The sequence below is a fragment of the Neomonachus schauinslandi genome, chromosome 3 (genome assembly GCF_002201575.2).
Source record: "Neomonachus schauinslandi chromosome 3, ASM220157v2, whole genome shotgun sequence".
NCBI lineage: Eukaryota > Metazoa > Chordata > Mammalia > Carnivora > Phocidae > Neomonachus > Neomonachus schauinslandi.
In genome coordinates this window covers 33,130,342-33,145,519 of record NC_058405.1, presented here as the reverse complement: position 1 = coordinate 33,145,519, position 15,178 = coordinate 33,130,342, and the positions used below count along the sequence as shown (strand labels likewise).

The window sequence follows — 15,178 nt, the reverse complement described above, 5'->3', positions numbered from 1 at the left end:
GAGCCAAGCTAGTGTTGAATTTATCTTATAATTCTATAAATTATCTCCAACTTCTATTTGGGGAAGATCAACAGTCACTTCCTCTTTATCTCTATGGCTAGCAAGAGTATTTAAAGTTTCTGAATTTCCAGACCCAATCTTTCACAAAGAAATAGCAAGTGTTTATCACTTAACTGGATATCGATGCTGGGTGAGTCACTGGCTTCTTCTTAGCCAGCTGATTTCTTTCCATATACCAGCCTCATAGCATTTACTTTAGGAAACTCCGAGGTAGTATATATAATAGGAATCTTAACTAACTCATGACCAAATAAAGCACATGTTTTAAATCCATGTATGTTCCTACTATAGTTAATTTAGAAATGTCTCCAGGTCCTTGTATATCAGTTTCAATATATAATGGAAGCAATAACTCAACCCTCTGCTTTTCCTACTAATTCCGGGTCCTTACGCAGAAACTTTCTCTGGCATAGATTTCCTTAAAGTTGTTTTCCTTTATACTTTTTCTCTTCTGCACTAGCTACTCTCAAATTGGTCTAAATAGGATTGATAACATTTCCCTCTGAAATAATATACCTCCTTAGTACATTATCCACATTTTATTACATATTATATGTTGTTTATATGATATAATATTGTGTATTACACACGTGTGAAGTGACATCTCTCTCTCTCTCTCTCACACACACACACAACCCTCGCTCAACTACAAGAGAGTGAGTCCCTTGAGGACAGAAACCATGTTTTATTTATCTTTCTAATCTAGTGCTTTTCACAGTGCCAGAGAATGTAAATAAATGTTGCTGAATAAATAAAAGTTGAATTTTCTCAAGGCCAGTAGTAAAAATCCTTTTTGTTTTTCATGGATTACTTCTCTGGAGATAAAAGTGGTTTAAACTTACTAACCAAATAACATGCTATGAATTATGTAGGAACAAGTTACCATTCAGAAAGGAAGAGTGAAGGAAAGAATATCTGTTACTTACTCAGTGATCTGCATTTAGCCATTGAGAAATCAGTTGTTAGAAAGTGGATACGCTACTCGGCAATGCCATACTGTATTCATTAGCTGATGGTGCTCACTTGAGCATCTCATATTCTCTGTATGTTATAAAGTTTCTTTAGTACAGTATGCCTTGTACTGGGAAGGAATATCAATTCTGTGCAGTCAAGAAAGGACCTGCTTCTCCCTTTCCTTTTGTGTAACGGGCATCAGCATTATTCTCTTAGCTTTCCAGGTGTGCAGGGGACAGTATGCTTTAGTGACTGTGAGAAACCATGAAGGATGCCCCTGCTTTTAGACAGTGTAGAAGCAAATGGCTATATTCTCTGTGCTCCACTTCCCCCTCTGTGAAAAAGAAAAGCATAATATTTAACAACATCACCAAGCTATTGTGAGGGTTAATTAGATTTAATGGGGGAAGGGAGGTGAGTTGATTACGCACTATTCAAATTCAAAGAATCATTTTGTCAGTCTAAAAATAATCCTGATTTAGGAATAAAATTAATTTGGAAGCTCAATCTTTGGTAATCATCTTCCCACACTTAAAAAAAAAAGCCATAGTTTTTAATCAAAATCCCATTCTAAGCACAATCCAATGAAGTACAAATGGAGATCTGTGAATTTCCATTCCCTTTTCAAGTAATACAGTGCACGGCTCACGTTTTTCTTTTTCTTTTCTTTCTTTTTTTGAAGATATATTATGTGTAGAAAGGTTAATTTTTTGGCATGGAGTAATGTAAACAAATACGGTACATTAATTTTTTTGTTTGCTTCACATGAAACATTTGTGAAACAGTTTAAATTACTTCGTTAAAGAATAAGTAGTCAATGTTTTATGACTGTAATAATTTTTCAGGTCATTTCTGGTAAGTTCCATTTATTTACTTATTTATTTATTTATTTTCAAGAACTAGTCAGTCAAAGATCTTTGATCCATGTCCTAATCACTGGACCTCATGAATATTACCTTCCATGGCAAAGTGGATTTGGCAGATATGATTAAGGATCTTGAGATAGGAAGATCATTCCAGGCTATCTAATGGTGTGCCTGAGATGCGATCCCAAGTGTCTTTGTAAAAGGAAGGCAGAAAGAAATTTGACTACAGAAAGGAAGGAGACAATGTGTTGACATGGAAAGGAGGGGGAGATAGGCATGTGATGTGGCGCCATAAGCCAAAGACTGAGAATGACCTCTCTAAGACAGAAAATGCCAGGAATGGATTCTCCCCTAGAGCCTCCAAAAGGAATCAACCCAACTGACACCTTGATTTAGCCCCATAAGACTCCTTTTGGACTTCTGAACTCCAAAACTTTAAGAGAATAAATGTGTATTGTTTTAAGCCAAAAGAAAAAAGAAAAAGAGAGAGAGAAAGAAGAAAGAAAAGGGAAACAAAAGGTCTTCATATGCCCTAAATTTAAGAAGAAAGAGAGAAAGAGAGAGAGAGAGATTGAGAAAGAAAGAAAGAAAGAAAGAAAGAAAGAAAGAAAAAGAAAAAGAAAGAAAGAAAGAAAAAGGAAATGCCTAGATATTTATGGCTAAGATAAGGAAAAATCATCTAAATAGTAATCATCAAAATTAATAATAGCTTAATTTAATATGAAAATATGAGAAGTAGAAGTTGGTACCTGAGAAAAATCTGAGTTGTTGCCTAAATCTCACTAAAAAATTTGTAATAGCTTCAAAAAAAAAAAAAGAAACATTCTTTAAAAATATAACAGTGGATAATCCTAGAAAATATGCCATATCTGTTAGGGGAAAAATGTTGCCTCAGTTTTTGGTGAGTGAAGGGCTTTAGCTGAGAAGGAACTTTATTGCTTCTATTTAGAACTTTCCAAAGGAAAGGGAGACTATGTAATTTGGTTAGTCGAAATGTGTTCTCTACAGAGAAGCAGAAATAATTCTCTTCTGTTTTAACATTACCCAATTAAAACTTCCCATAAGACTTACAAATTTTTATAGCTTAGACTATATACTCACCAAGCAAACTTCTGATTATTCATTCGATTTCCCCGGACCCTTGATACTGGGGACGGATGTACCCTGTAGGTGGAGGAGAAAAAAAAGCACATTCCCGGTTAAAATTGAAATTAAGAACAAAAAGAAGAGCTGGTTTATAAATGATCTCTTGTAGGTATGCTTAATATAGAACGCCCCAGAATTTAATCACCTCTTAGTAAATGAATACAGTTAAATTCCTATGCATGCAAACCTGCTGTCTTTTTCCTTTTGTACCACTTTTAACGTAACAATGGCTTGTCACAACGTTCACTGTGCGGATCCCCAAAAGCCTGACCCCCAGTGTTAATCAAATGACAGATTCATTCAGTCCAACAAAAAGTTACTGACTAGCTGATCCTTGCCAGGTTTAGAAGTGGGTAAAAGTAATGTAAAAGTTATGGTATTTGCCTACGATGAGTCCCTTCTGCTACCTCTTCCCACCAGGGATACAAAGAGACAGTAAGTGCATACTGCCCGAGTCAACTACTGGATTACAAACCCTAAAAAGATAATGAAAGAGATCAGGATATGCCACCCCAGAATATGCTACTTTGGCCTCAGGATTATTTTGAGTTGAAAGCAAGTAGGAAATGGCAGCTGTAGGAGGAGCTCTCTACTTTCCCTTTATATGCCTAAAAACCAGGACATGAATTTCCCTTTTGTAAAGGAAATTTTCCTTTGTAAAGGAGTCCTCCTCCCCCCACGTCCAATACCAGGAAGAAGAGCACAACATACAACTCTTTACTCAGACATGGTACTGAGATGAGTCTGCATAAATAACCCTTATTTACCATTAGATTCCCCCGTCCCTTCCTACAATTCACCCTCCTAGAAGCTCAAACCCCCCTTTTGACTAGTCACTCCTCCACAATTTATCACTCTTTGTTAAAATGTTATATAGGATCCACATTTTTAACCACCCCTTTGAGTTACTCATCACTGAGCATTCCTGCAAGTATGCATGTTGCATGTGTAATAAATGGGTTTTTCTTCCCCCTCTTGCTAATCTGTCTTTTGTCAATTTGTTTGTTTATTTATTTAATCTTTTGTCAGTTTAACATGCAGGCCCCCAGACACAGAACCTGAGAAGATAAAAGAAAAGGGTTTGTTTTGTTTTTCTTCCACCACAATAACTTCATCCAAATGTCCAGGAACAGAATCTGAGACTGGGAGAGGAAGGAAGATGAACAGTTATTTCTAGGAGAAAAGCTTTCTAGATGTGATGCTCTGCAGCTGGGCTTTGAGGAAGGCAGTCAATTCAAAAGTTTAGCTAAATAATGGAGAAGTAAAAACTACATTGTGTTACAAGTTTCCAGGGTTAGAATCATCCACTGGAACAGCTTATATTTCCAAGAACTGCTGATATCTTCCAATCAGGAGCTAGCTGCTGAACCTCCACCCCTTTGTGGGTCACTAACTGGCAAGACAATATGCCCTACTTCCTGCTTCCTTATGGCCAACTTCCTGCTTTTTTCTATCTTTACTGTAATTTGTGAGATCTAGGCAGTCTTTCAGCTTGTGGTATTGTTATGTCCCACACATTTCTCTCATTTACAGGAAAGAAAACAGAAATTTTATTTTTTATTTTTATTTATTTTTTTAAAAGATTTTATTTATTTATTTGACAGAGACACAGTGAAAGAGGGAACACAAGCAGACGGAGTGGGAGAGGGAGAAACAGGCTTCCCACAGAGCAGGGAGCCCGATGCGGGGCTCGATCCCAGGACCCTGGGATCATGACCTGAGCCGAAGGCAGATGCTTAACGACTGAGCCACCCAGGCGCCCTGAAAACAGAAATTTTAAATGAGTCTTTGAGCCTTGTCAGAACCAACAGCTCCAACGTTCACTAGAACCCAGCTGTCCATAGTTGTTTAGCAAGTGAAAATCATTTCAAAACAGATAATACTGTTCCAGCTCTGTAGAAGGGCTAAATGCAAACTTTCTGTAAATCCAGAGCCAGACTGCACTTTGCACTGGGAAGGCTTATTTCTTCCAACATCCCTTATTAACATTCTTTTCCTCACAGCGCTTCTCAATGGCTGCTGCAGCTGAGCTGCTCAGCACAGATTTTCTGCTCTGCATGGGAGAGGGGATGTTAATTATGCAGAAAGATGGAGAGAGGCCAGACAGCCCCTCTGGTGAACTGTCTCATTCAAGCACGGCCCACTTCCTGCTGTTTTGCAGCTACAAGGATCACCTGTTGGTCTTGGCATCTGGCCAAACTGGGGCCTAGCGGAAATGACAGACTCAGCTAGAAATGAAAGCCAGCTCATATTCCGGCACCCTAAATTGGGGAGAGAGGAAAAAAACATGCAATAGAAACGCAGAAGAATTATACAAAAGGTAGCACGGCTCATTTTTTCTTCTTGTTTCAGTTTGTCTGCTTGAAATACAATCAACAAAATGGAATTATGAGCCAAAAAACATCTCCCCACTTAAATCCCCCTGACCCAAGGGACAATACAGGAAGTCCTCTTAACCTTCCCTACAGCCTCTCTAGGCTATCAGAGTCCTACTACCTAAATGAAGTTAATTCACTCCACATCCTTTAAATGTTTAGGTCCTGTATTTCTTCCTCCTTAACCTTCATATTTCCATTCATCATAATCCCACCAGGTGATGTTTGATGATGGAAGTATTCTCTTACTGATGCTTCTCATTCCATGTATCAGTGGAGAAAAATGGGCCTGTTTAACTTATAATTACAATATCCTCTAGGTAACTGTATCTTTTAACAAAATTTCATTGATCCATAGATCAAATACCATACGTAGGCAATTCCTATAATGTTTTAACAGTCTACAAAGAATTCCATGACTGTGTGGAGATAAACAAGGTTTCTTAAATTAAAATGGTAAAACAAGAAAGCTTTTTTCCCCCTTCTGAAAGGGGGTAAATTGATAACCCGGAGCATACATACTTCATGTGATAAAGGAGACATAAGCGTTCGCATTTCAGCTCCTCCCCAAATTTTATTTCTTCAAAAGGCTATGAGGTGTTTTTGTGAGCTCAGGCTACACTGTGGCGCTTCTGGCCATTGCCTCCTTTCTTTACACATATAGCAGCCAGGCAGGTAGCAAAGTCAAAACCCCAGTAGGAGAAACCACCACCTAATCTGCATGTCATGCATTATTCATGACCTCCTGATTCCTGCACCTGCATCTAGGCAGGAAGCTTGCAGGGAATGTTCATTATTCTTCTCTTAGCCTCACACAGGCTCGATTACTGCTAAGCCACTTTGTTCTGTAACTAAGGGTTTCAGGCCTTAGTACTAACCGCTGGATATGGAAAGAAAAATAAAAATCACCAAGCGAAAGAAAAGAGCAATTTGGATTGTTGTGCAACACACACTGAATCCTACAATGCGCTCTTCTGAGACTGACAGTTAGTGTCCGATGGAAATGCTCACATCTGGGGATCTACATTACGTGGGCAAAGGGAAGCCCTATCAGTAAGGCCAGGGATACCAACTGTTCTACCGACATGCACTTACTCCTCGAAGACACACGGCGTGTTTAGAACTGTGCCCAACACAGGGCTTAATTCAGCCTCCCTGCTTAGCATGTGAGAACTTTTAAAATATCTTAATACAAAAATGGTTCTTTCTTCTTTGGATATAAGCTCCAAAGAACCTGACCCTCAAATCTTGTATTTTAACAACTAACATTTACTATAAATCAAGAGGATAAAATTGCCCTGTTCTTCCCAATGGTTTTATGGACCTTCCTGAATGGCTGGTGGCTGGAGGTAGGAGACAAAAGCCAATACTCAACACAAATTACTGGTTACTAATGGACTGCTGGGGAAGGATACCATCTACTTTCTTACTATCCCCACCACGGAAAAGCTATGCCAACTTAAATCAAATCTTCCAGCCCCAAATGAAATTAGGAAGATGTGGTTAAGAGTACAAACTGTGGAACCAGCCTGCCTGGGATTGAATTCCAGCTCCACCATTTAACCAAGAGAGTCATGTCATCTTAGGGCAAGTCACCTAACCTCTCTGGGCTTCAATTTTCTCATCTGTACAAATGGAGGCCGTAATGGCAGCCACCTGCCAGGGCTGTGAGATTTAAATGAGGTAACAGTTGTCAAGTGTTTAGAACAGTGCTTGGGACCCAGGAAGCAGTCAATACATGTTGGCTATTATCACTAGCAGTGTTGATTGGATCGGAAAGGATGGGAAGATGAACCTGGAATATCCAACTAATTCCAGGGAATTGAGACAACAAGTGGGCTTTACAGACCTGCAGTCTTAACTACCATGCTTATATGACTTCACTAAAGGCAAGGAAGGAACAAAGAGAGATGAACACATACAGAGTAATGAGAACCGACCACTGTGGTTTCTAAGATATGGCTTACTCTCTGGCATCAAATTTTTCTGTTCTTTATTAGAAGATATATCTTCTGTTTGCTAAACTGCATAATATTTCAGTTACATCCCATTCGAGAACAAGTCAGTAATCACACCAATACAAAATCACTCCAGTAACTACCCCTGTGTGCCAGACACTACACTGAGTACATCAGACACATTACCTTATTTTATCCTCATAGCCTTACTGTCCACATTTCTTTGAGAAAATAGACTTAGAAGAGTTAAGTAACTTGCCAGGGTGACACAGCTAGTGAACAGCAAAATTGGAACTTGAACACAGTTATGTCTGACTTGTCCTATTCTACATTATCATCCAATCCTATGAACTCATACATATTCTCCCCACACTACCCTAAAGAATGCACTAAAGTGAATTAGCACCAGGGGCTTCAATGAGAGATTCTGCATTTATTTAAGGCCAATTGCATATCTTATAGTTTAAGTAAATGCAAAGTGAAAGTACTAGTTTTCCTGACCTAAAATTGGCACTGGACAAAATATTAAGCATGCGGGTACTCAAGAGAAAGTCATAGCAATATAACTACTGATCACTCTTTAACTGCTTATGAAAATCTCTTATTAGTGCTGCTATTTAAATACATAATATACAACACATGTAAGGTTAGATGGTATAATTAATTCTAGCTACATCCACTTCCTCGCTTCCCATTTTTTCTAGAACCCAATTTAATCTAACTTCAAAGATGAAACCATCTTCATCATGGTCATCAATGGCTTCCATGTTTTCAAATCTAATGGTTAATTCTCAGTCCTCATCTTCTCAAACTTTCAGTAGCAACTGTCGAAACTGATCACTTCATCCTGAAAGGCTTCTTTGCTCAGCATCAGGGACATTCTTCTGCCTTTCCTCCTCTTATTTTTTTTTCCCTTGCGTGAACCTCCTCTTCTCATTCTTTTGAACCATAAATGTTGGTGTAGCCTGGGGATCACCATAGGAGGGATACTATCCCTTCTATGGGCCTTATGTGCCATCCATATTATAATAACTCTCAGATTTCTATCTCCAGCCTGATCTCTAGATCTTCTCTGAATACTAGGCTTGGGTTTTGCAATCTTATCTTTTTCAAAAAAAAAAATTTTTTTTTAAGGTGTTTCTTTCCATATCTTCCCAGACATAAAAATGGCAGCATCATTCACCTAGTAGCAATGTTGGAATAATACTTCAGTCCCTTCATGCTCATATGTTAAGAAAGCCTGCTTAATACTGAGAAAAATCAGAATAAACTATAATTTCACAGGCCAATAAAATATTTATTGTAGGTAATTACTCATCTAGCATGATTACAGATTTTCATTATCAAGATCATAAGAAGTTATAATGTACAAATAGTTTCTATTCCTCAGTCCTTTTTTTCCTATTATATAATAAAATTATTAGCCCATATTTTCATCCATAAATTGTTCCAATTATTCAACATAATACACACTTTAACACCTCAGTTTACTACATTTATGGAAGAACAGATTAATCTAGAAGTAATTCCACAATTGTTTGTAAATATCAGAATTTTCCTATGCACAATCACATGAAAGATAATTTTAAAGTAATTCTTGGTATTGCTTCCTTCTTACACATAGTTGTACTGAATACAAGTTATCACAATTACTCATGTTAGTTTGGATGTTTTTTATTGTAAAATATATACACTACACTTGACCAAATACAAATATGTGTGTGACTCCAGCATTTAAATTGAAGTGAGCCCTATTTATTCTCAGCTTTTATTAAGCTAGTGATTAGATGACCATTAGGAATGCCATCTATTTTTTAAAAGTTCTTTTTTTCCTTCTCATTAGACTGTAGTCTCTCTCTCTCCTGCAAAGCCACTGATGTTATTTTTAGAAGAGTGGCCTAACCTTAAACATCATATTGAATTAACGTGATAAATTTTTCCACTATGTACTATAACAGTGTAAATTTTGTTAAAAATTTAGTGTTTTGAGGGGAACAACATATATTTCTGCTATACATCAACAGAATGAGGGATTCTAGAAAAAGACCATACAATTACATAATATTAATTAATCCCAGCCTCATCTCTCAACATCTCCAACTTACTCTCTCTGTGTCAGTGACACCGAAGATTCTCTGCCTTTCTTGTTACCTGGTTAGCAGATGTTCAACTCTAAAAAGCCATCTCAAGGTGTAGGTCAACTTGCTCTCAGTTCTCACAGCACATGTGCTTAGCACACGATAACTGAAGGTGACATTTGTTTGTATGTTTAGTTTATTTTGTCTGTCTCTCCAAATAGACAGTATACTTCAAGGGGGACAAGGGAGCTCTTCTCTTTTGCTCACTGTCCTATCTCTACTACCTGCCACAAAGCAGGCACTCAATAAATAATTCTGCCCGATTAGACCTGTTTCCCTCCTAGACTATAACTTCTAGGATGGATGGCAATGGCCATGTCTGTCATCACTGCATCCTCAGAGCTCAGTATATAATTATTATTAGCAAATAAACGTGGCACTAAGGAGTTAATAATTGGGGCAGTCAGCTGGGGAACAATAATATCAATCTTTCCTCTACTGCTCAGAGCCATATATGCATCACTCATATCTTTAATTTAACCAACATTTATTGTGTACCTACTATTTATGCATTAATTTGAATATTAATTGGACATCTATGGTGTCAGACACCATTCTAGGCTCTTCAGTCCTGTGAACTGTGTTGGATGAGGGAATATTACATCCTTACAAACATGATTTGACTTCAGGGAGCCTACAGTATGACCACGAGTTTGGACAATAAATGGTCATCATGTACAATGTGATAAATGGCCATGGGAGCAGATAAAAGGGGCATCTGAATTAATTAACCTTCAGAGTAGGCCCGGAAGTTTCCCTAGAACAATATGGAGAGGCGCTGAGGGGTGGAGATGGCCAAGAGCAAAACTACAAATTGTTCTGGGTGACTAGGGTAAAGCATTTGGCAGGTCTGGACGGGTAGGAGATTATGTACTAACAGGGTCTTGATGAGGGAAGATCTCATGTATTGTGCTAAGCAGTTAACTCAAAGAGTTAAGTGGCAATGCCCAAAGGCTTTTAAAGTTAGAACTGACACCATCAGATTTGTGTACTAGAAAAGGCAGCAGGGTAGAGAGTGGCCTGAAGAGAATGCCTCATTCCACAGGAAGAACCATTGGAGGCCTACTGTAAAAATGTTGCCAAAGCAGGATCAAAGATGGCAGCAGTGGGCATAGTGGAGTGGGAATGGAGAAGGAGTAAGAGGAAGACAGATACATAATAAATTAGGTGTTATCCCTGGGACTTGGTGTAAATATGTGCAAGACGTGGGGAGGCAAGGCAGAATAAGGAAACAAGTTTTGGCTAACACCTAGAGCTGTGAATTGGGTGATCAGAGGAGCCAATGTAAGGAATAAAGATTATGTGTGGGGATTAAAAAAATACACTAAGTTTCTGTCCATTGCTTATACAGATCTGGGGTTCAACAGAGCATTTTAAGAAGAGAGCTGGAGATGTGAGCATCCTTACCAGATAAATGGTTGATGAGCACTGAATTTCATGGAGGCACAATTTAAGTGAGAAAAGCAGCAGGCTAAGGCCTGGACACCATGCATGACTTCTTGCATGACTTTATTTTTATTATTATTTTTAAAAAATATTTATAATTAGAGAGAGAGACAACAAGGCAGAGGGAAAGGGAAAGGGGAAAGGACAGAAGCAGCCTCTGCTAAGCACAGAGCCTGATGTAGGGCTCCATCTCACAACCCTGATATCATGACCTGAGCCAAAATCAAGAGTCGGACTGAGCCACCCAGGCGCCCCTTTCTTGCATGACTTTAAACCTCTCTTCCGGGGCACCTGAGTGGCTCAGTTGGTTGAGCGGCTGCCTTCGGCTCAGGTCATGATCCTGGAGTCCCAGGATCGAGTCCCGCATCGGGCTCCCTGCTTGGCGGGGAGTCTGCTTCTCCCTCTGACCCTCCTCCCTCTCATGCGCTCTGTCTCTCATTGTCTCTCTCGCAAATAAATAAATAAAATCAAAAAAAAAAAAAATTTTTAAACCTCTCTTCCTACTCATTCAGGGAATGCCAGAGATCTCCACTTATTGATAGGAAATTGGGAGTTTCATGACTCAATTTAGGCTCATAAGATCTCATAACCTGTATTAAGAGAGGTAAGATATGATCTCTTCTACCCTTCCCTTGATGTCAGAAAAGCCAAAAATAATCAGTTTTTCCTTCAGTGTTGCCTTGGGCAGTAAGTAAATGGCCCCAACATCAATTCCATCAAGCAACCCAGAAAACAGAGTCATCCTTGACTGAACTTCTCTCCCCATATCCAGCCCATTCTCAGGCCTGTCCACTACATTGTCTCCATTCTATCCACTTTTCATTTCCACAACCACTCACCTATTTTAACTCATACCTGTCTCTTAGCAGCACCACTCCCAAAATCTTCTCTCCCAATCCATTTTCTGCACTAGAGCCACAGTATATTTAAAAAGCAAATCTGTTCTTCTCACTCCACTATCCCTTTAGTGGCTTTTCATTGCTCTTGATATAGACCTAAATCTCAACTTGGCCTAGATGCCAATGATGTGGCCCCTGCTCACTTCTCCAGCTTCACTTTCCCACAATAACGCCCTTCCTCACACCCCGCTCTCTGTGATCCAGTCACCCTGCCTCCTTTCAGTTTCTCTCTCTCAGATCCGTGTCTCTGCATGTGTGGTTCCTTTTATTTTTTAGAGTTTCATTTAAGTCATCTCTACACCCAATGTGGGGTTCGAACTCACGACCCCGAGATCAAGAGTGACATGCTCTTCTGACTGAGCCGGCCAGGCATCTCTGTGTTGTTCCTTTTATATAAAACCTCCAACACGGCCCCTTCACCTCTGTAACTCTTCCTTGTTCTCAGCTCTCAGCTCAAATACCACTTTGCTTTCCCTGACTGACCAAACTGGACCATGTCTCTATGTTACAGACTCCCATTATTCTTTCCATTAGTCCTTCACAGTTCGTATCAGGCTTATACACACTTGTATATGTAAGTGATTATTTGATGGAGCACTTTGGTGGTGCAGTCGGTTGGGCATCCGACTCTTGATTTCGGATCAGGTTGTGATCTCAGCGTTGTGAGACTGAGCCCAGTGTCCGGGGGCTCCGTGCTCAGTGGGGAGTCTGCTTAAGACTCTCTCTCCCTGGGGCGCCTGGGTGGTTCCGGTGGTTAAGCGTCTGCCTTTGGCTCAGGTCATGATCCTGGGGTCCTGGGATGGTGCCCCACATCGGGCTCCCTGCTCAGTGGGGAGCCTACCTCTCCCTCTCCTCCCTGCTCGTGCTCTCTCTCACTATCTCTGTTGCTATCCTTGTCTCTCTCTCAAATAAATAAAATCTTAAAAAAAAGAAGTGATTATTTGATGAAAAGCAGGAACTACTTCTCCTTAGTTCTCCACTATACGCCAGGAACAGGTCCTACATCTGGTACAAAGGCATATATTAAATATTGCTCTGTAAATAAAAGGAGATAATGGGATATTATAATAGTAGCCTTTTTATTTTTCTAAGATTTGTTCTTGCACTATCTGGAAAAATGAATAAGTAAATATATATAATAATTTAATATTTAATTTAATATTGATTATATTTATCTTTAATATATATTACAGGTAAAGTACAAAGTGGAAGGGATGGTCAGTGAAAAGTGATGTGGCCCAGGTGTCATCCAAAAGAAGCTTTCACCCTCCCAGGAGATGGGTTCTTTCGATCTGCATCGGCCTGTGTCCAGCCCTGTGTGCACACAGGACCCATCCCAGGCCAGAATGCCAACGCAGACGCGTCCATCACTTCCTCACCTCTGGGGCAATTTGTGCAAGACTAGGGTGATGAGACTGCTGAGATTCACCTGAGGTATGCAGTTTAGTGTTGGACCAATGAGAATTTCTTGGTTTGCATAATGGCACTATGATTATATAAGATACCAACAATAGGGAAGCCAAGTAAAAGGTATCTATGAACTCTCTACAGTATTTTTGCAACTTTTAACTCCAAAAATCATTTCAAAATAAAACACTTTAAAGTGCTATTCCTTTGCTGGGATAATAATATAAGCAATACAGATTGTCTAGAAATCACTTTTTCCTATTTTATTTAGTGATGTGTTTTTTCATTCTTTCCAACAGTTACGACCGATAACATTCATTCTATATGCATTGATAAACACAGAGTATATGTGCGTATACATTCTCATACACCTTTTTTTTTTTTTAAGCAAACAAACTCATCGATCAATTCTACTACTTTGCCATATCATGGTTTTTACATGCATTGGGTACAGAATTATTAACAGCAGGAATGTTGAAAAGTGGTAGAAAGAAAGGAGTAATAAGAAAAAAAGAAGACCCATTAAAAGGTTAATAGAAATAATGCCATGATGAGATTCCGGGGAGGGGGGGATTTAGATAAGGTCTAAGAGAGCAACAACTTATATTGTGGAACTGACATTTATCCAGGTGACACAGTTCCCCAATTCCTGCTTTAACCTGAGATACCCTGATAATTGCTTCAATTTTCCACTTCATTTTGCATGTGTATAAGTCTGATGTATTATTTTTCAGTGTTCCACATACGGTGCATTACGATTCCTATCCTTTAACATGTGAACTGAAATCCTTTAATTTCGTCGTTAGTGCGGAGTGAGTTGGAGGAATTTCATGAATTGAAAGACATACTGATTGGTAGTTATTCTATTAGTCACACTAGTAATGTCTTTTATTTAGTGTGCTCTGTCGAGAAAGAATAGTAAGCAGCTGAAGAATCACTTCAAACGCTTTTACTGCCTCTGGCCGCATTAATTTTGAGATACCTCATTTAGGCTAAAAAAAGAGGCAAAGCTAATGTATGTAATATGGGCTTTTTGTCACCCCAAATTGGATCTATTACAATTTAGCATTCTCTCAAGAAGCTGTTATAGCTCACTAGGCTGTACCATTTTTTTCTTTGAGTAGGACAAAATTTTACATCATTCACAAGCATAATGAAAACAACATAAACTAGACTCTAAAGATGATAAGCCATCTCTAAGGAGAAAATGTAGCTTACATTTCACTGACAGTAAAATTTCAAATGCCAGAAAGACCCCAATCTGGTAATTATATGTAACCATTGTCTTTAATTATTTTAAATAATGTGCTTAAAAGAAATGCATGTACATATTTGTGTGTCTGTGTGTGTGTGTGAATCCTGATATGCTTTCCTCTAAGTGGACACCAAATAAATCAAAGGCAATGGTATCCAACAGACGGATTCAGCACAAATCATAGAGCAGGCTGATTTGTAAACAGCTGCAGAGGATGTTCTCTTACTGCCAAAACTGATGGTCAAGAAGCTTGGATGACTAAGGCAAAGGAGCCAGGAACTGATCTACTAGCTCCTGCAGAGACACTTCATTTCAGAATTTGGCATTTGAGGTCAAGAGCTGCCAGACACATCAATCAATACCCACAAGGCTAAAGGTGCCTGTGGAGATTGGCAAGGAGTAGATGAAGTACCACTCCTCAGCTCACCAATAGGATCGGACAAAGAGCAATGCACCCACCATATAGGCACTTCCAAAATGCACTAGGCCCTCTACAAGTGATCAACATCACCTCCCCCAGTTAGTTCAAATTTGCCATTCTCTCCGCAGCCCCAGTGTCAATCACCAGTATTCTCCTTCCTCTGCTTCCTGTAGCACTGGCCTAAGAGGCTACAGGGTTTCTCTGGCAGAAACACATATTGGCTATTATTTTACTAAATAAATTGGGCAAATCA

At 39.1% G+C, this 15,178-nt stretch overlaps 1 protein-coding gene across 2 annotated transcripts in view; it reads right to left on the bottom strand.

Annotated features, from left to right (window-relative positions):
• Positions 1-15,178, bottom strand: part of KLF12 (Kruppel like factor 12) — a 420,428-nt gene that overhangs the window by 57,750 nt on the left and 347,500 nt on the right. For both annotated transcript variants that reach the window (XM_021697868.2, XM_021697869.2), the window contains one exon: positions 2,982-3,044. In XM_021697868.2, coding sequence (XP_021553543.1) covers positions 2,982-3,044 — 63 coding nt within the window. The remainder of the gene's footprint in view (positions 1-2,981; positions 3,045-15,178) is intronic.